Source organism: Chiloscyllium plagiosum, unplaced genomic scaffold (assembly GCF_037043375.1).
Source record: "Chiloscyllium plagiosum isolate Xiang-an unplaced genomic scaffold, Cpla_swu_hap1 HiC_scaffold_15, whole genome shotgun sequence".
In the NCBI taxonomy this organism is placed as follows: domain Eukaryota; kingdom Metazoa; phylum Chordata; class Chondrichthyes; order Orectolobiformes; family Hemiscylliidae; genus Chiloscyllium; species Chiloscyllium plagiosum.
The window spans coordinates 37,782,285-37,802,035 of NW_028270153.1; the positions used below are offsets into that span (position 1 = coordinate 37,782,285).

Here is a 19,751-nt window from a genome sequence, read left to right on the forward strand (position 1 = left end):
ATTACACCTACACATAAAATCCCCCTGACTATGACTGTAGCTAAGTATCCCACTCCTCCTCTAGCTATTGGCAGCCTCTTATATGGTTGATCACACCACCCTCTTCCAATGTTTCTTTTCATGATGTAATTGAATTGGACTACTTCACCTATTTCCATCCTTTTCTATCATGTTATAGCCACAGAATTACTTGTTTCTTACAGCTTCTGCACTATTAATGCAGTTCCACCAAGCTTCTTTGCTTGTTTTCATTGTACACATGCTGCCATTCTATGACATCATCCAAAGACACAACATTAGGCTCTTTGCGTATACCAACAACATCCACCTCTACCTTACTGTCCCCCCTTCCAACCCATCTGTTGTAGTTGAGCTGCGAGCTATGGCATTCTTTATCACACAAGATTTTCCAATTCTGTCCACTTGTGTGCACATCTTGAAATCTTCCTTCATCCCTTGATTATTCCAATATTCTCTCAGCCAGCCTCCCATCTTCCATCCTTTATAATCTTGAGCCCCATCAAAACTCATCCTAACTCTCACCAACTTCTGTTCACCTATCATCACCCTTGTGCTCGTTGACCTACATTGGCTTCTAGTCCAATAGTATCCTACTTTCAAAATTCTCATGCTTGATTTCAAATCCTTCTGTGGTATCATCCTTCTCTACCTGTAACCCTCCTGATATCTCTGTGATCCTCTAACTCTGACCTCTTACATATTCCCAATTTTTAATCAGACCAGTGTTGGTGGCTGATTTTTCAGCTGATTTGATCCCAAGCGCTGAAATTGTTCCTTCAGGCTTCACTTTCTTTTCAAGACCCTGCTTAAAAATCTACCCCTGGCAAAGCTGTTGGTAATCTCTCTCCTAATGAACTTAAACGTATCTGTGTTTGATAATACCCTCTGAAGTGTCTTTGGGTGGTTTCCTGTGCTAAAGATCTTATCGAGCTTTGTGGATAGGCCATGTGTTGATGTGGTCACCTGATAGGCTATGCTGGGAAAGAGAGAATGGGCATCAGACAATGGGAAATAGAGCGGAGTTCAGGACTCCTGAGTCTCCAACCACTTTTCAGTTTCAAATACTATTGAAAGTGATAGTTCATCTGGGGAATGCAATCTGAGGCGAGACCATGGGTGGTTCTGCTATGTAGTGGATCACAAAGGGAACTGGATGAATACAAACGATAAGTGATTTAATAGAGAAACCATTTTTTTTAAAAGACAAAGAATTATATGGTAGTTATAATGGGAAGCTTTAGTTTTCTGAATATAAATTGGGATATCAGTTGTGAAAAAGTCAGAGAGGGCCAAGAGGGTGTTCAGGGAAAGTTTCTGTTGTTGAACAGCAAATATTTTATTAACTGGCACCTATGGGACCAGGAGTTTGCCAGTTGATAAAATAGTTTGGATAACCAAGAGGTCCACTTAACCACAGTAAACCCCAACCAAGCGAAGCTTTGAGGCATAAATATTCCTCAAAAGGGCTTTGTAAAAAACATCAACACACCTCCTAAAATCAATGCTAAGACACACAGTAAGTAGTGGAAACATAATGCCGGGAGTATAGAACATTATTGTTATACTTCATTTACAGCATACGTACTCAGACATTGTGGTAGAGCGCGGTATTTGAGATAGGTATTTCTCTGTATCTGCGAGGGTTCTGTTCCTAAGCACCCCATGAATGATGAAATTCACGAGTGCGGTGCTAGTTTAAAAAAAAGGTTAAAAATTGAGGATATGCAAATTTGTTCCATAAATGTTGATTTTTGTTGGTACTTATGTTTTTGGCATGGATAGGTAAATTAATGATTTCGCAGATTCCAAGGATTTACTGTATGTAATCTTTGCCAGTTCATTAACAGTGCTGGTTGATGAGGTGCCAGTTAAAACAAAGTTTGCCATATGTTACCCAATCTAATGAAAAAGGACACACTGCTGGACCTACTTGGGAATAAGAGTGACCAAGTGGATTGCCTGTTAGTATGGGAATCTCGAGGGGACAGTGATCATTGCAACATGAAGTTGGATTTGGAAAAAGAACGAAATAATCCAACAAAACAGTTAACTAGGAAAAGGCAAACTTCAATGGGGTTAAGAATAGATCTGACCCAAGTAAACTGGTATCAAAGATAAGCAAGCAAAACTGTAACTAAACAATGGGCTGGGCTTTAATGAAGGGAAAGTTCAACACCCATCAAGACATTTTCCCAATAAATGGAAAGCTGGGACAAATCCTGTGTTCCATGGATGGCAAAACAAATCAAGACTTACATGATGCAGAGAAAGTATGCCTATAACAGCTGTCAGGTTGATCATACAATTAAGAGTCAGGTTGAAAGTGACAAGTTTCGAGAGGAATTGAAAAAACAAGCAAGATAGACAATGAACAAATATGAGAAGAAGCCGACAGGTATTATAAAAGGGAATTTTCATGTTACTGTATTCTGTAAGTGCATAAATAGTAAAAGATTGGTAAAGGAGGAGTGGGGCAAAGTAGGAACTAAGAATGAAATTTAGGCATGGAACTTGAGAAGAGACTGGGGTATGACATGAATATTTTGCATCTGTCTTTAACAAGATGTTGCCCAGGCCAAGTTGTTGGTAATTCAAACACTAGGAGTTTTGAAATTGAAACTTGAAGTTAAGGAAATGGAATTTGATTGGTCGTCTGTCCTAAAGGTTAATAAAGTTCTAAGACTGGATGAGATGGATCCAAGGATATTGAGAGAAATGTGAATTAAAATTACATAGGCATTGACCATAACTATCTAATTTTCCTTAAATTCAGGGCTGGTGCCAGGGGAACTGAGGGCACTGTTGCTAGATTTGCAGATGACACAAAGAAAGATGGTGAGACAGGTAGTGTTAAGGAGGCAGGGAAACTACAGAAGGAATTTGACAGGCTAGGAAAGTGAGCAAAGAAATGACAGATGGAATATAATGTGGGAAATTGTGACTTATGCAATTTAGTAGGAAGAATAGAGGCATTGGTGACCCTCCGTTGGTAAAGGATTTGGAAATCTAAAGCACAAAGGGACTTGGGAGTCCTAGTTCAACTGGCAACTATGACAGGAAATGCAACATCAGCATTCATTTCAAGAGGGCTGGAATCCAAGAGCAGAGATGTACTGCTGAGGCTGTATCAGGCCCCGGTCAGGCCAGAATTGGAATATTGTGAGCAATTCTAGGCCTGTATCTAAGATAAGATGTGCTGACATTGAAGGGGTCCAGAGAAGGTTTCCAAGAATGATTCTGGAGATCAATTGCTTGTCAAAAGAGGAGCTGTTGAGACCCTGGGACTGTACTCAATGGAGTTTAGAAGGATGAGGGGGAATCCAAAATTTACAGAATACTGAGGCCTGAATAGAGTGGATCTGGAGAGGATGTTTCCACTAGTCAGAGAAAGTAGAACCTGAGGACATAGCCCCAGAGTGAAGGGATGACCCTTTAGAACTGAGGTAGAAGGAATTTCTTCAGCCCGAGAATGATGAATCTGTGAAACTTATTGCCACAGAAGACTATGGAGTACAAGCCATTGAGACTGCATTTAAGACAGAGATAGGTAAATTCTTGATTAGTGAAGGGATCAATCGTTACAGGGAGAGGGCAGGAGAACGGGTTGAGAAATATTGCAGCCATGATGGGCCAAATGGCCTAATTCGGCTCCTATTTCTGATTGTCTTAAGGACTGGAGAATTGTAAATGTTGCTCTTGTTCAAAAAGGGTGTAAAGATAAACCCAGCAATTCCACTTAATCAATTTAACCTTTGAGGTGGGGAGGCTCTAAGCAATGATAATTTAAGATAAAATTAATCATCATTTGGGCAAATCTGGTCAATTAAGAACATTCAGCATGGATTTATTAAGGGTGAATTATGTTTAATTAACTTGCTTAAGTTTTTTGATGAGGTAAGGGAAAGGTTAATGAGGGTAAATGCTTTTAATGAAATGGAATTCAAGAAGGTCATGTTAGAGTACAACAGATTTGTAAGCAAAAGTTAAAACTCATGTTAAAAAAGGACAGTAGAAATATGGATATGAAATTGGAATTGAGTCACAGGAAACTGGGGTGTGATGACTAGTTCTTTTTTGACCTGGAGGATGGTTTATACTAAAGTTTCCTGTGGATTAATGTTCAAACCCCTAGACTTTGTTATTAATAGACTAGAACTTTGTGTATAGGGCACAAATTTAAATTTTGCAGATATGAAACTCAATGATATTGTGAATTAGGAGGATAGTGTAGAATTTCAAAGGAACATAAAAGCAAAATTAAAATAAAAAGTTCTGGAGGAATGCAACAGATCTAGCAGCATTTGTGGAGAAAGAAGCAGAATGAGGATTTGAAACAATATCTCTGTTTCTGTCTTCAAGGATGCTGCCAGACCTGCTGAGTTTTTTCCACACTTCCATTTTTCATTTCAGAGGCTATATGTGGCAGTAAAGAAGTAGATAGAATTTCATGCAAAACATTGTGAAGTGATTAATTTCAGTAGGAAAAATATAAAGAAGCAATACAAAGTGTAGGGTTCAGTTCTGCATGGGATGCTGGAGCAAAAGGACCGGCGTATTTTTCTACATAAATCATTGACGATATTAGAACAGATTAAATGAGCAGGTGCTATCAATAGAGTCACAGAATACAAAAGCAAGAAACTTGGGGTAAACTGTTAATTTGATATCAACTGGATTGTTGCACCACACGTGGGGTGTGAAGATATTCAAGATAGTGCTTTAAAAAAATCACAAGAATATTACCAAAGTTGAGGAATTGTAGTTGGTCAAAAGGTTGGGAAATTAGGGCTGTTCTCTTTAGAGAAGAGGAAGCTAATAGAAGACTTGTTCGAGATACGGTTCCCATTGGGAGAAGGATTGAGAACCCGAGGGCACAGATTCAAGGTATTGGCCAAAGAAGCAATACAATCTGAAGAAAAACATTTTCACACAGTGCTTGGGACTTGGAATGTAAGGCCTAAGAGTGTGGTGGAAGCAGGGTCGCTTGAGATGTTCAAAGGGCAATTAGATCATTAACTGGATAAGAACAAAATTGCAGAATTACAGCACAGAACAATGGAATTAATTGCGTTGTCCCTTCAGAAGGCCAGCACGGGTACGACAGGCTGAATGCTATTCTCTTTATTTGTGACCATTGTTTGATTCGATATACATGTCAGTATTTGGCTTTGCTTTTAGCATTTATAAGCCTGATGTAGGACCTGATTCAATTGAACAACTAATTAACAGTGCAAAAGTCTACCACGGAGCAATCTCAAATCTGTCCAATTCAGTGTCATGTGTTTATAATCCGAGTAGCATAACCAGTTGTTCTGTAGGTCTATAAACCTGAAGACCTGCTCTCCTTGCACTGTGCTTATCTCTGAATTGAAAGAATGTATTGCTGTTGTTGCTCTTCATTAGAGAATAAAGTTGATTGTAGATTTGAAAGTGCACTTTGTTACTAATCCCTGTTATTTCATCATAGGTTATACCGGCTCTGTCAACCACCTTCCGATGGAGACATATGAAAGTAACTTCTCTTGTAAACACTTTCCAAGACTTCCCAGAGAGCTAGAGCTGTTAGACATTGTACAATTATATTGTGTCTGTTTTTTGTTACAGTCAAACTGTAAAGTGTCGATGTATGTACAGAAAGCTGCACAGAGACAGAGCTGTTGTTTTGCGATATTTCCATTAATAGCACAGTGATAGTCGACTATCCCAACCTGCATCAATATTTGATTATATTGTAATAACTTATGGAAGCGCTATAAAATTAAGAATTTTTGTATTTGCGTACCTCATCATGCATAGAATCTTTGGATCTTGGTGACTGGCTTATGCCAGTGTAGTGAGGGTTCAAGCACATATTTTTGACAGCGTTGGAATTCTACTGATTTACATATGCATCTCAAGCTAAAGACTATGCACCAACCGTTTTTAGATACTAACGGCATTGGACATAAATGACTGTAAGAGAAGTAAGGTGCTATACAATTAGGTTATTAGGATAGCAGAGAATCTCCAGCTATTTTTTTATATAAAGTACACATTATATAATATACTCATGAGACCATCTATGGTACTGTACATGTAACTATGTTGTGTAGCTACAGAGGCTGTCATCATTCTGCTTAACCAGAGCATCTGATATAACGTACTATAATGAGTCATTTTTAAATGAACAAACAATGTAATGATTCCCTTAATTATAGTGTACCCTTTGCTATTATGCTTTTTGTGTTGCTTCTAAGACAGCATAATTGAATGTGGTCTACTGGAATTGCCCGGATTGTGTTTGTTCTGTTGAATCAATAATTCAGTGTTCCACTTACTTACTAAAACCAGCTATTATCAACACAAGCTGAGTTCAAATGAAAACTAACCTGTTGACATTTTAGGATAGCATTACTTTAAAATCTAAACCACCTCAAATTTGTCAAAGCTCCCCAGCCTGTTTTGTATGTTTTGCCTTACTCTTGCAGGATCCTGTTTCAAATCCTACAAATGATGCCAGTAAATATGACTATTTCTGATGGTTCTATTTTTGTCACAACTAGCTTTATTGTTATGGCTGGCAGTATTTCAATCTACTTTTTGTTTTAATTGAGTATCAATAGGCAAATGTCCAACATTAATTCATTTGCATTTTTCTTGAAATTATGTCAACAGATGACTGAACATTCCCTACGGTTGCAGTCATGAAAGTTTATGTTTACATCTAATTTCAGTACTTAATTCAAAATTCTTCTGTCACAATACCAAGTGACTCAAAACCTGTTGACCTGGATAAATAAGGGACGAACTGGAGTCTAACAGACATGTAACAAAGAAAAAGACAGATTATGGACCACATTATTTTAACTTCTGCACATCTCAAAGTTTTCAGTTTGAAATTGCTAATATCGTGGGTAGAATTATTTGAAGACTATCTAATCTGAGCTAATTGTTGTTCTGTTTTATGTCACAAATAGCAAGAGATTATTTTGTGAGACTTATGGTTTTAGAATTAACTTTTTAAAAAAATTCTGTTTATTTGCACAATAGGTAAGTGTTGAAGCAGTTGTCTCAGGGCAAAAGGTTAATTGCTTAAATTTTGAAGCCCATTTCTAGTGCCTTAAAGCTAGAATTATAAGCTCCTGAAATTCACCTGCTTTGCTAGGTTGAAATTTTGTTCAGTATTAACATGGTAAATATTCTATCGTCATAACCTATTTTCTTTTAAATGTAAAATGTCTTCTCATATAATTGTTTCAGGAGTTAACTTGACCATTTTACTGGCTGAGCAAATGCTTTACTTATTTGTACACATGATTTAAATTGTGAATTATAATAACTTGGGTTAGAATTGAGGAAGATGATAAAAGCAAAGTGAAAAAGAAAAACTGCATTTGATTTAATTCCAGTTCAGTCTCATTTTCCTAACATTTCATGATTTCTGATCCGGTCATTTCCTGTACTGTCTGTAGTTCAGAGAACAGAGCATTACATCACTCAATTAATCATCTTCTCCATGTTCACCAAAGCAGTATATTTTGTAATTAATTGAGAAATATGTGACTTAACCTTTGTGCAATGCACACGATACTTAGTTCAGTTGAGCCATCACATGAAAAGTCTTAATTCCTTTCATCAGCAGAAAGGCTTTGCTTCCTTTCAGTGCTAGATTTAAACAGTCTTTGATATTCCTTGTGTTATTTTGGTGCAGACTGGTAGTAATTTAGTCCTATACCCTACAGAATTTTAATGGATATACCGTGTATATGCGTGTCAAAGTCAAATTTTTTAGACTAATTTTTAAGGTTAAATTTATGGGCTCAACTATTACATGGATACTACTTTTTGAGGGCCTGAAATTCATGCTACAGTCCAAAATATTCCATCATTAGCAGAAGCCCAAATTATCTCTCTTTGAATAAAGAAAAAAAAATAAGTTACAGTAATATGATTGTATTCCATGAGTGCTACAGGGAACTGAGGTTACCTGAGCTGCACAGAAAGGGAAGTTGTCACCTGACTCTGACCTGATGCATCTTAAATTTTCATGCCAGTTTTGGTGTGAATTGTACATCAAAATGTACAATAAGCATAAAAAAATCCATTTCCTCATCGTAACATTTATGTACAGGATAATACCTTGACTCACAAATATTGGTCTGTTGTCTGTGAAGAACCAGGGTGAACTTTTACACAAGATATATGGAAAATTCCAGACTTTTACTTGAGTAGATACAGTATTACCTTGATACCTTAATGTGACTGAATCTATGTGATGAATACTATGAAAATGCAGTAGTTTTCAAAAATTCTTCTTTAATCATCCTCACCCAATATTCTCTTTTCTCCTGAAGGTGCTTGCTGGATATGAGCACATAAGTTGTCACCCAAGATCTCATTTCCTGAAAGTGTTCATTTCTTAGGTGAGATGGGGATTTTTGGCAGAAGTTCTCATAGTTGAGTCTGTCTTAAGCCAGGCTCCACACAGGCAAATTTTCCACCAGAGGCCACTGGATTGCAATCAAGACACTTTTCTTTTCCCCTTGTTCGCCTAGCAAGTCACAGCTTTTATAGATTCAGCCTAGGCACTGTGTGGAACTTTTTCTTTGCACAATGAATAACTTGATTAAGAAATAATAAGCATTTTTAACTGGCTCCCAAATCATTTTTCCTACATTACACAATATTAATTCATTGCAGCTTAAAAATCATTGTTTTCTTAACTCACCATGTACCAGACTAAAATTCCAAATTAAAAGAAAATTTGAAATTGGACCAGACAATATTTAAAATTTCATCTTGATCAAAGTGAATATTTTAGCAGCTTCATGTGATTTCAAGTGTGTCTGCTCAGCCTGTATTTAAGTCAAGTATAATATGATGATTAAATTCAGTAGAAAATGAATCCATTGAATTTGGATCTCAATTAGTAAATGTATGTCATAACTAAACTTGCTGTTAATAAAAAACTTTACGTACAGTTACATACTCAATATAAAATGCTTAGTTCTGCACAAACAGAGAGTGGTACATAGTTATTCTGACTTTTGTCTAATCTCTGTTTACTGGTATGATGCAATTACTTGTTTTAAACATTCAGGAACATTAACACAATTATGTTTCACTTCAAGTCCTAGATTGCACCTCTTCTTTGCAAGATATCAATTCACAGATCTGTAAAATTAAGACAATCAATTCTCCTGATTTTAGATGAAGGGACCAAGCCCTTGTAACAGTTTCTGTCATGACCAGTGCAATACTTTCTTTATCAAAGATCTGCAAGGAAGAGGTGCACTTCCATCCAGTGACTAATTAAAATTTGACAAAGCCATTTTTGTGTATAATGCTAGTAACCATTGTTTTGCTAATGTTGTAAATACATCAGGTTCATGATGTAGTTTTTGTTCTGTAATTCTACAGTTGTACAGTGAGTGTTTAATTTTAAATGCTATTTTATTGAAGTAGTTAGATTGTCAGTTTTAACCTGTTAGCAAATAAATTTTTATTTACATTTAAGGGTGTATGTGCCTTTAATCCTGTTTTCCTTTCATAATTAAACTGCATAATATTTAAAGAAATAATTTACTATCCCAAAATATCTATAGCAGTGGATGATCAATCACTGCATGCTTTCTTATTGAAATGTCCAATACGTTAATCATTCCACAAGATACAAGTTGACTTCCTGAAATTATGTATCTTTTTTGTAACAAAGATTTTAAGCCATTTTCTGTTTATATCTTTGATCTGTTGCATGAGTTTCTGTCAATGACAGAACTGAAATGTATTTGCAGAGTGGACTTTAATAGCACTTTTAAATAAGCATGTTGCAGCAAATCACTGCAAAAATGTAAGTTAGTGCTGTGTAGGGGATGGAACGTGCTGGGATTAGCTGCATGCTCCTTTCAAGTGTGCTAACTGATGTAATGACTTCTTTATTCAAAACATGGCCACTGAACCCTGAAGTGTTACTGATTCTCATCTTAAAATCATCAATGTCACAAGCAAAGGAAGTGGAATAATTGATCATTTGTGAAGTGAAAAAGAGATTTACATTATATGACTAAATTGATAAAGTGAAAACAGTGGTTGAATAGTATCTTTTACTGTTTGCAACCTTCCCTATTTAATTCTGCATCTTTCTGTTAATATTACTGAAGTCAAAGGAATTAGAGACATTTAATGTCATTATGAAAATAAGAATTGTAGACCATTTGCAATGTAGCTACTTTGTCACCAATAAAGATTTTCGTAACAATTATGAGGCTGTACCTGCTTCTTAACTGCATATCTCAAAGATAACAGTCCAGTAAAACCTTAATAAGATTTGGAAATATTCATACATATAACAGTCCAGGTGAACTGTAGTTTATTTCTTTTCATACGTTAATATAGACTGAAGAGTCAAAAAGGGTGGCACTGGAAAAGCACAGCAGGTCAGGCAGCATCCAAGGAGCAGGAGAGTCAAATTTTGGGTGTTAGCCCTTCATCAGGTTTATGCCGAAATACTGATTCTCCTTCTCCTTGCATGCTGCCTGACCTGCTGTGCTTTTCTAGCGCCACCCTTTTCGATTCTGACTTCTCCAGCATCTGCAGTCCTCTCTTTCTCCGAATTTAGATTCAAACCTGCCATGAGCCATGCTTACCCAGTCATTTTCTCTGTCCTTGACAAGGTGGTGTTGTCTTTATTCTGTAATAAAACATCACTGGAACTCTCAAGATAATTTACATTGTGGCAAAGAAAAAACCAGAAAGGTCCTTTGAAAGATCAGCAGAAACCATGTGCTGTAGCAGGCAATGGATGCTGATCTGAACAGCCTCTGAGCAGGACTCAGCAGTGATGTCTCTGTTGTGATGTTCGTGCAAAGTCGGTTCATACTTTGCTGATGGATCTAAGACAATTTACACTATCCTGGACAAACTTATTTTTGTTGTCTCTTTAGTTTAAGTGCTGTCATTAAAAGAGGTTTAAAGGTGATTTCTTGCATTAAAAATGAGTGCAAACATCTATGGGATTGTACCAGAGAATGGAATTAGAGACGTTACAAAGAGGAGGACCAGAAGCAAGTTGCAAGATCTTTATTGATTTGATTTATTGTCACAAATACAGTGAAAAGTGTTGTTTAGTGTCACCGCTCTCCAGTGCCATCTTAAAACAAAGAAAATAGACCAAAACATACAAATATCGAACCAGAAAATTAAAACAGTACGGTTCATCATATAGTCTTATCTCAATAAAGTTAGTGGTCTTTGGAACAGCTCCTGCTTTTAGAGTTGGAGTTTTACGGCATGGAAACAAACCCTTTGGACCAACCAGTCCATGCTGACCATAATCCCAAGTTAAAAGTGATCCCTTCTGCATGCTCCTGGCCCATATCTCTCCAAACCGTTCCTATTTGTGTACTTATCCAAACATCTTTTAAATGTGATAAATGTGCCTACATCCACTAATTGCTCTGGAAGTTCATTCCACATATGCACCACTGTCTGTGTAAACGCGTTGTCCCTTTTGTCTTTTTAAAATCTTTCTCATCTCACCTTAAAAATATGCCCCCTAGTCTTGAAATCCCCCATCCTAGGGAAAAATACGTCATTCACCTCTCATTTTATAAACCTCTGTAAGGTCATCCCTCAATCATGTAGATTCCAATGAAAAAAGTACCATCCTATCCTTATAACTTCACCCCTTCATTCCCAGCAACATTTTTCTGAACCCTCTTCAGCTTAATAATATATTTCCCTTAACAGGGTGACCAGAGCTGGACGCAGTACTCCAGAAGAGGCCACACCAATATCCTATACAACCTCAACATAACATCCCGACTCCTATGCTCAAACGACTGAGCACTGAAGGAAAGCATGCTAAATGTCGCCTTAACCACTCTGTCCACATGTGATGTTAACTTCAAAGAATTATGTATCTGAACTCCCAAGTCTCTCTGTTCTGCAGCACTACCCAAGGCCCTATTGTATAAATTCTGCCCTTGTTTGCTTTACCAAAATGCAATACTTTGCATTTATCCAAATTAAATTCCATCTGCCAGTCCTCAGCCAATTGATCAAGATCTCTTTGTAATCTTACATAACCGTCTTCACTGTCCACTATACCACCAATTTTGGTGTTACCCATAAAATTACTAACCATGCTTTTTATATTCTCATCTAAATCATTTATATGCATGGACCCAGCACTGATCCCTGTGGAACACTGCTAGTAACAGTCCTCTTGTCAGAAAAACTAATCTTCACCATCACTCTCTGTCTCCTACCATTAAACCAATTTTGTATCCAATTGGCAAGCTCACCCTGAATCCCATGTGATCTTACTTTATTAATTAGGTAAAAACAATGACTGCAGATGCTGGAAACCAGATTCTGGATTAGTGGTGCTGGAAGAGCACAGCAGTTCAGGCAGCACCCGAGGAGCAGTAAAACCGATGTTTCGGGCAAAAGCCCTTCATCGGGAATCAAGGCAGAGAGCCTGAAGCGTGGCGAGATAAGCTAGAGGAGGGTGGGGGTGGGAAGAAAGTAGCATAGAGTACAATCGGTGAGTGGGGGAGGGGATGAAGGTGATAGGTCAGAGAGGAGGGTGGTGGAGGAGAGCAAAGAGTACAATGGGTGAATGGGGTGGGGATGAAGGTGCTAGGTCAGAGAGGAGGGTGGAGTGGATAGGTGGAAAAGAAGATAGGCAGGTAGGACAAGTCATGGGGACAGTGCTGAGCTGGAAGTTTGGAACTAGGGTGAGGTGGGGGAAGGGGAAATGAGGAAACTGTTGAAGTCCACATTGATGCCCTGGGGTTGAAGTGTTCCGAGGCGGAAGATGAGACGTTCTTCCTCCAGGCGTCTGGTGGTGAGGGAGCGGCGGTGAAGGAGGCCCAGGACCTCCATGTCCTCGGCAGAGTGGGAGGGGGAGTTGAAATGTTGGGCCACAGGGCGGTGTGGTTGATTGGTGCGGGTGTCCCGGAGATGTTCCCTAAAGCGCTCTGCTAGGAGGCATCCAGTCTCCCCAATGTAGAGGAGACCGCATCGGGAGCAATGGATACAATAAATGATATTAGTGGATGTGTAGGTAAAACCTTGATGGATGTGGAAGGCTCCTTTAGGGCCTTGGATGGAGGTGAGGGAGGAGGTGTGGGCGCAGGCTTTGCAGTTCCTGTGGTGGCAGGGGAAGGTGCCAGGATGGGAGGGGGGGCGTGGACCTGACCAGGTAGTCATGGAGGGAACGGTCTTTGCAGAAGGCGGAAAGGGGTGGGGAGGGAAATATATCCCTGGTGGTGGGGTCTTTTTGGAGGTGGCGGAAATGTCGGCGGATGATTTGGTTTATGTGAAGGTTGGTAGGGTGGAAGGTGAGCACCAGGAGCGTTCTGTCCTTGTTACGGTTGGAGGGGTGGGGTCTGAGGGTGGAGGTGCGGGATGTGGACGAGATGCGTTGGAGGGCATCTTTAACGATGTGGGAAGGGAAATTGCGGTCTCTAAAGAAGGAGGCCATCTAGTGTGTTATGTGGTGGAACTGGTCCTCCTGGGAGCAGATACAGCAGAGGCGGAGGAATTGGGAATACGGGATGGCATTTTTGCAGGAGGTAGGATGGGAAGAGGTGTAATCCAGGTAGCTGTGGGAGTCGGTGGGTTTGTAAAAAAGTGTCAGTGTCAAGTAGGTCATCATTAATGGAGATGGAGAGGTCCAGGAATGGGAGGGATGTGGCAGAGATGGTCCAGGTAAATTTAAGGTCAGGGTGGAATGTAGTGGTGAAGTTGATGAATTGCTCAACCTCCTCGCGGGAGCACGAGGTGGCGCCAATGCAATCATCAATGTAGCGGAGGAAGAGGTGGGGAGTGGTGCTGGTGTAATTACGGAAGATCGACTGTTCTACGTAGCCAACAAGAGGCAGGCATAGCTGGGCCCATACATGTGCCCATGGCTACCCCTTTGGTCTGGAGGAAGTGGGAGGATTCGAAGGAGAAACTGTTAAGGGTGAGGACCAGTTCGGCCAAATGAATGAGCGTGTCAGTGGAAGGGTACTGTTTGGGACGTCGGGAGAGGAAAAAACGGAGGGCTTGGAGGCCCTGGTCATGGCGGATGGAGGTGTAGAGGGATTGGATATCTACCACATGGAACTTTATCAAAGGCTTTACTAAAGCCCAAGTTAATATCATCTACTGTTCTGCCCTCATCAATCTTGAAGCTCAGCCATAGGCCTGGATTCAGGCTCTTCCATCCCAATGCCTCATATTCCTGCTGCTAAACTGATGACATTACTGCAACCATGCTTCACTACGTTGCCATTACTGGAACAAAGAGTACCCACTCTCCGGTACCATGAGTTCACGCTGGGCTGACCTCGCTTGCTGCTGCCGCTGCCGGTGTCCCAGAGTCCTGCGCTGGGATAAAACTCGCTGCCTCCGCTGTCAGGCTTCCAGGCCTAGCCGCGGACCTGAACTCTCAGCTCAGTCTGTGAGTCTGGACCAGGGGATTAAGCCTTGGACCTGCTCCTCGCTCACTGGGTTACCTCGGGCTGGGGTGGAACTGTGCCCACCTCATCCTGGTGTTGCTGCCGCCACTGCTAGATGTCTTCTCCTTTGTCATTAACTCTGTCTCACCGCTCCCCGGGCCCACTCCGCCATCTTTGTCCACCATTCTGCACAGAGCCTGCTCTCGCTTGTACACCTGAGGTAAAACGGTAAGCGGAAAGTCTTGAAAGAAAAAGAAAAGCTAAAGTAAAAAGGAAGAAAAGAAAAGTGGATGAGCCCTTGGCTCAGTGGCCTGAACACAGCTACCTATTTTGCACTGTGAAACATTTTATTTGTTCCATCGTTCTGTTTCTCCTGTTCTCCATTTTCCTTCAGCTTTCCCATTTTTTTAAACCTTTCTTCCCAATATAATTCAATTATTTGTTTCATTTTTATGAACTTACATATGAATTTATAAATTAGGAGCAGAAGGAGGCCAGTCCCTCCATTGAGCATATTCCAGCATTCCATAAGATTGTGGCTAATCGGATTACAATCTTAATGAACTCTCCCAACTGTCTCTGATAACTATTCGTTCCCTTCATTATTAATAATCTATGTTCCTCTGCCTTAAAAAATTTCAAGGGCTCAACTTCCACTACCTTTTCCGCATGAGTGCTTCAAAGAATTGTGTCCCTCTGAAAAGGAAAGAATTACCTAACCTCTGTTTTAAATGGGCAACCCTTGATCTTGAAAGTGACCCCTCATTCTAGATACCCCCATAAGAATAAACATTCTTTCTCCATCCAGACCTCTCAGAATCTTGTATGTTTTGATCATAAGTCAACCTTTCATCATAAGTCAACCCACCATTGTCCCTAGTTCTGGGTATTAATCCTGTAAATCTTCTCTGAACTACCTCCAACACATTTCCATCCTTCCTTAAGTAAGATGATCAATACTGTGCACAATATTCCAAATGCAGACATAACAGTCCTGTGTTTAACTGAATATAATTTCCTACTTTTGTACTTAATTCCCTTCGTGACAGTATAGATCTCAATTTCTCCAATGCTAGTGCCAGTGCCCCATGAATTGAAACCTATCTCCAACACTAACCATGCATTCATCTCTCTAACCTGATTTACTCTATGCCAATTTGCATATGGCACAGGTAATAATGCAGAAATTATGGCATTTGACATTCTGATTTTTTGAAACTTGCTTCCTCATTCTGACTTTTGTATTAATCCCAGCTGATGCCAGTGCCAGACGAGTCAGATCTCAGGTCAACACCTGTCTTGATAGATTAGAATTTCTTTTGTTTTTACAAAATTATGAATGCTGCAGATTTTACTTTCACAGTAAAACAGTGTTTATTAACAAAAAAGAAGAAGATAAAAGAGAAATCAAACTATCTACTATGACTCAAACGCAAAGATTTTTAATCACAGAGTATAAGTATTGGTCCAAAACATGCTTTTATAAAGTTAAAAAAGAAGCAATAGTTTTTGTGTAGTACCTGAAACACCACACAGATAGTACTCACACCAAAGTTCCTGTCTCTAACACCTCAGATGTTTTAAATCATTTGTGACTTTAATTTAGAAATTGGAGCTGCAGATAACTTCTTTGTGGAGCTATTATATACTTGAGCTTAAATATGCTCAGCTTTAACCATTCTCTTCACCATTTTATACCAACACCTCTAGGCTGGTAATAACACTAACCGTTTACTCAAAGTTAATCTAATTTCACTATATCTTTCCCTTCTCAGGAGAACTGATCTATATAGCTGTCTTTAAGTATTTCACAGGACTGTTCAAAACTCAAAGTAAAACTAAAAGAAAATCTATCGAAGTTATCTTTCTCTCAGACTTAAGAAACTTCTTCTGACCTTCTAAATTGGAACTTTGGCCATAAGATCATAAGAGGAGCAGAAATTACACCATTCCTCCCATTGAGTCTGCTCCACCATTCGATCATGGCTGATAGGTTTGTCAACGCCATTTTCCCACTTTCTCCCCATAACGTTTGATTTGACAATCTGTAACTTATCTATATCTGTTTTAAGTACATCCAATGATCTGGCCTCCACGGCAATGATTCACCATTCTCTGCCTAAAGAAGTTTCTCTTTATCTCTGTTCTAAAGGGTCTTCCCTTCACTCCAAGACTGTGTCCTCAGGCCTTCATCTCTCCTGCCAATGAAAACATCTTCCCAATGTCCACTCTATCCAGACTGTTCAATATTCTGTAAGTTTCAATCAAACCCCCCCACCCCCCCACCCCCCCATCCTTCTAATCTCCATCGAGTACAGACCCAGGGTCCTCACACGTTCCTCATATGTTAAGGCTTTTATTCCTGGGATCATTCTCGTGAACCTTCTCTGGTCCGACACCAGGGCCAACACATCCTTCCTGAGGTAAGGGGCCCAAAATTGCTTACTCTAAATGTGGTCTGACCAGAGTTTTATAAAGCCTCAGAAGTACATCCCTGCTTTTATCCTGTTTTGTCATAGAACCCACCAATATCCACAAAGACAAATTAATTCTAAAACTAGGCCTCCAAAAACAGTTTTTAAAGAAAGCACCATGGCTATAGAGATATGTACAAGTTAATTATTAACTTCTGACACACAAGAAAACACATATCCCTCAGTAACCCAGAATCCATGAATCCAAACTTGTAATAATTGATAATAAATAATACTGTTTACCTCACACTGTGCAGAACTTCTTTTGTTCTGTCATTGCTACCTACATGAACCATGACTAGATCCTCCTAGTCTCACTATAAGTTTCTATCCAGAAATGAACAGATGTCCCGAATCCTGACTCCAGGCAGGCAACATAGCCATCTGGACTGTGCTCTTCACTACACAAAACAACGTCAATCTTCCTTACTATACTGTCCCTGAGATGTCTGAGATCACATTTCACAACTTTTTTTTTAATTGGGATGTGATTTCTGTGGTTTGAAATTTGAAATAGAATCTTCAAAATTTATTTTGCGCAATTTATTTTGTCAGGAAAGCATTCCCCACCCCACAACAATCTTTTTCTCTTTGATTCCATTTAATAAATTTGATCTTTTTTTCAGTTGATGCTCACAGTTATTTGAATGTTGGGATGGTTGTACTATTATGCATCAAACAAGGGACGTAGCCGATAGCACTTTACTGCTCCTGTTTTCCATTTTAACTTTGTGGATAAACTGGCTCAGTACGTTACAAACTATGTTGGTGCGGAACTGAGCTGATGTAACTGGAAAACACAAGGCCCAACTCATTTAAATAACTTTCTGGCACTCGATAAACATTTGTTGATAATGTTGAGGAGAGCCAGGGCCAAGATTGAAATGCTGGACACTGCAAGCAGTTCAAAGGTTGCTGCTCTTTTCTGAGTAATCGACTTTTATTTTTGCATTGTCATAGGGTGTCTGTGACCATTGAGCAAGTTTGTTAGCGTTTCTATTTATAGTATGGTTCCCCCAGTGCTATCACATCCTTCCTATAATGTGGATTCCAGAACTGCACTTAATACTCTAGTTGTGGCCTAACCATTTTTGATACAGTTCCATCATAACCTCCCAGCTCTTAAACTCTATGCCTCGGCCTAATAAAGGCATATGCCTTCTTACCTACTTTATTTACCTGCCCTGACACTTTAACAGACTGGTATACATGTACCAAGGTCCCTCTGATCCTCCATGCTTTCCAGGATCCAACCATTCATCATTCAATCCTTTGCTGAAGGTCCTGCTGAAGTTCATCACCTCACAATTATGTGGATGGAATTTATTTGATACTGGTCAGCCCGTCTATATTCTCCATAATCTCAGGCTCACCATTTGTCACACCCTCAGTTTTTTTTTGTCATCTTGGGGTTCTACTGTTTTGATGCCTTGATATCTACCTTAAACCTTCCTTTTTCCTCTTAATCCTATGCATTGTTCACAAGATGTGGTCCCACCCTTTGCCTGTATTGGAACACATTGGCTCCATACTCAGCTGATGAAGGAGCAGTGCTCTGAAAGCTTGTGATTTGAAAAAAGCCTGTTGGACTATAACCTGGTGTCATGTGACTTCTGACTTTGTATGTCCTTTCTAACAGTTTTCCAAATCAAGAATTCTATGCATACCATTTCTCTTCACCACAAATTTGCCAGAAAGCACAAAGCTGCAACTTTTACTTCTTAAACAACCAACCTCTCCCCTCCACGCCTCTCCACCTTTTAAACACCTTCTCAAAACTCATGTCTGTTTCTTTATCTGTGATTTATATTTTCTTGACTCTATGCTCAAAGCACTATATAAAACTAAATTACTGTCACTGTAGGCCCCAGCTACTCTATGATCTATGTATTTTTGCGATTGGTCATTAAAGAGAATTGCTGGCATGATGTATTTTAAAGCTTCATTATGTTTCATAAAAGCAAGTTGGTCTGCCCATAATTATTTATAGATTACTAGACCTCATTTCCCCTAACTGTTCTAAAATTAATGTACTTTTTTTTATGAATGTTGCACTATAGCCAATAGCCAAAAAAGCAAGAATGATTGTTCCATATGGAAATAATTGCAGCCCAGGAATTTGGTGCAGCTTCATATCTTTTATTAGAAAATTACGGCAACATGAGTAGCTTCCCACAACACAATTAAACTTTTTCGACAGTGTAGGTGAATCCTAGCACAGATTGGGTAAGCGAAGATGGTTGTGTTGTGTAGAATAAAAAACAACATAAAAGCAGGTCATTGGCTTAATTCCAATGTCTTGAGTTTCTTTACATTCTATCTACTTCATCTCAGTCTTTTAGCTTATCATTTCCAATTCTTTTTTCTTTCATATGTCTGTGCAACTTTCATGAAGTAAGTTATATGATTTATATATACATTAATATTTATTTCAGGGTTTAGATTTGGAACTAGTGGCGTGTGAGTTTAATCTGTTTCTGTGAAGTAGTTTAATGATTAAATTGTAAATATTTCTGTACCCTTTTTTCAACACAATGAGAGAGATTTCCTGGAAAATAATGGGAATTGATTTCACTGGATGAGTTTTATGAGCAGAGTATTTTGGGATGCATTAGGTTTCAGATAGAAGCATCTGGAGGTTCCGCTTTTTGGAGGAGCCAACTGCCGTGAAGGGATTGGGATATATTTCCAATTCAGGGTGGTGCGTGGTTTGGAGGGGAACTTACAGGTGATGGTGTTCCCAAATATCTGCTGTCCCTATCCTTTGAGATGGTGGTGCTTTTAGAAGGCACTGTCCAACAATCTTTGGTGAATATTTGCAGTGCAA

The 19,751-nt window shown here is 39.2% G+C and overlaps 1 protein-coding gene across 1 annotated transcript in view; it reads left to right on the top strand.

The window, feature by feature from the left end:
• Positions 1-10,259, top strand: part of prex1 (phosphatidylinositol-3,4,5-trisphosphate-dependent Rac exchange factor 1) — a 224,052-nt gene extending 213,793 nt beyond the window's left edge. The window contains exons 40-41 of the mRNA XM_043710358.2: positions 5,489-5,533; positions 6,676-10,259. Of these exons, the coding sequence (XP_043566293.2) occupies positions 5,489-5,531 (43 nt within the window). The 3' untranslated portion in view covers positions 5,532-5,533; positions 6,676-10,259. The remainder of the gene's footprint in view (positions 1-5,488; positions 5,534-6,675) is intronic.
• Positions 10,260-19,751: the final 9,492 nt, after the last annotated feature.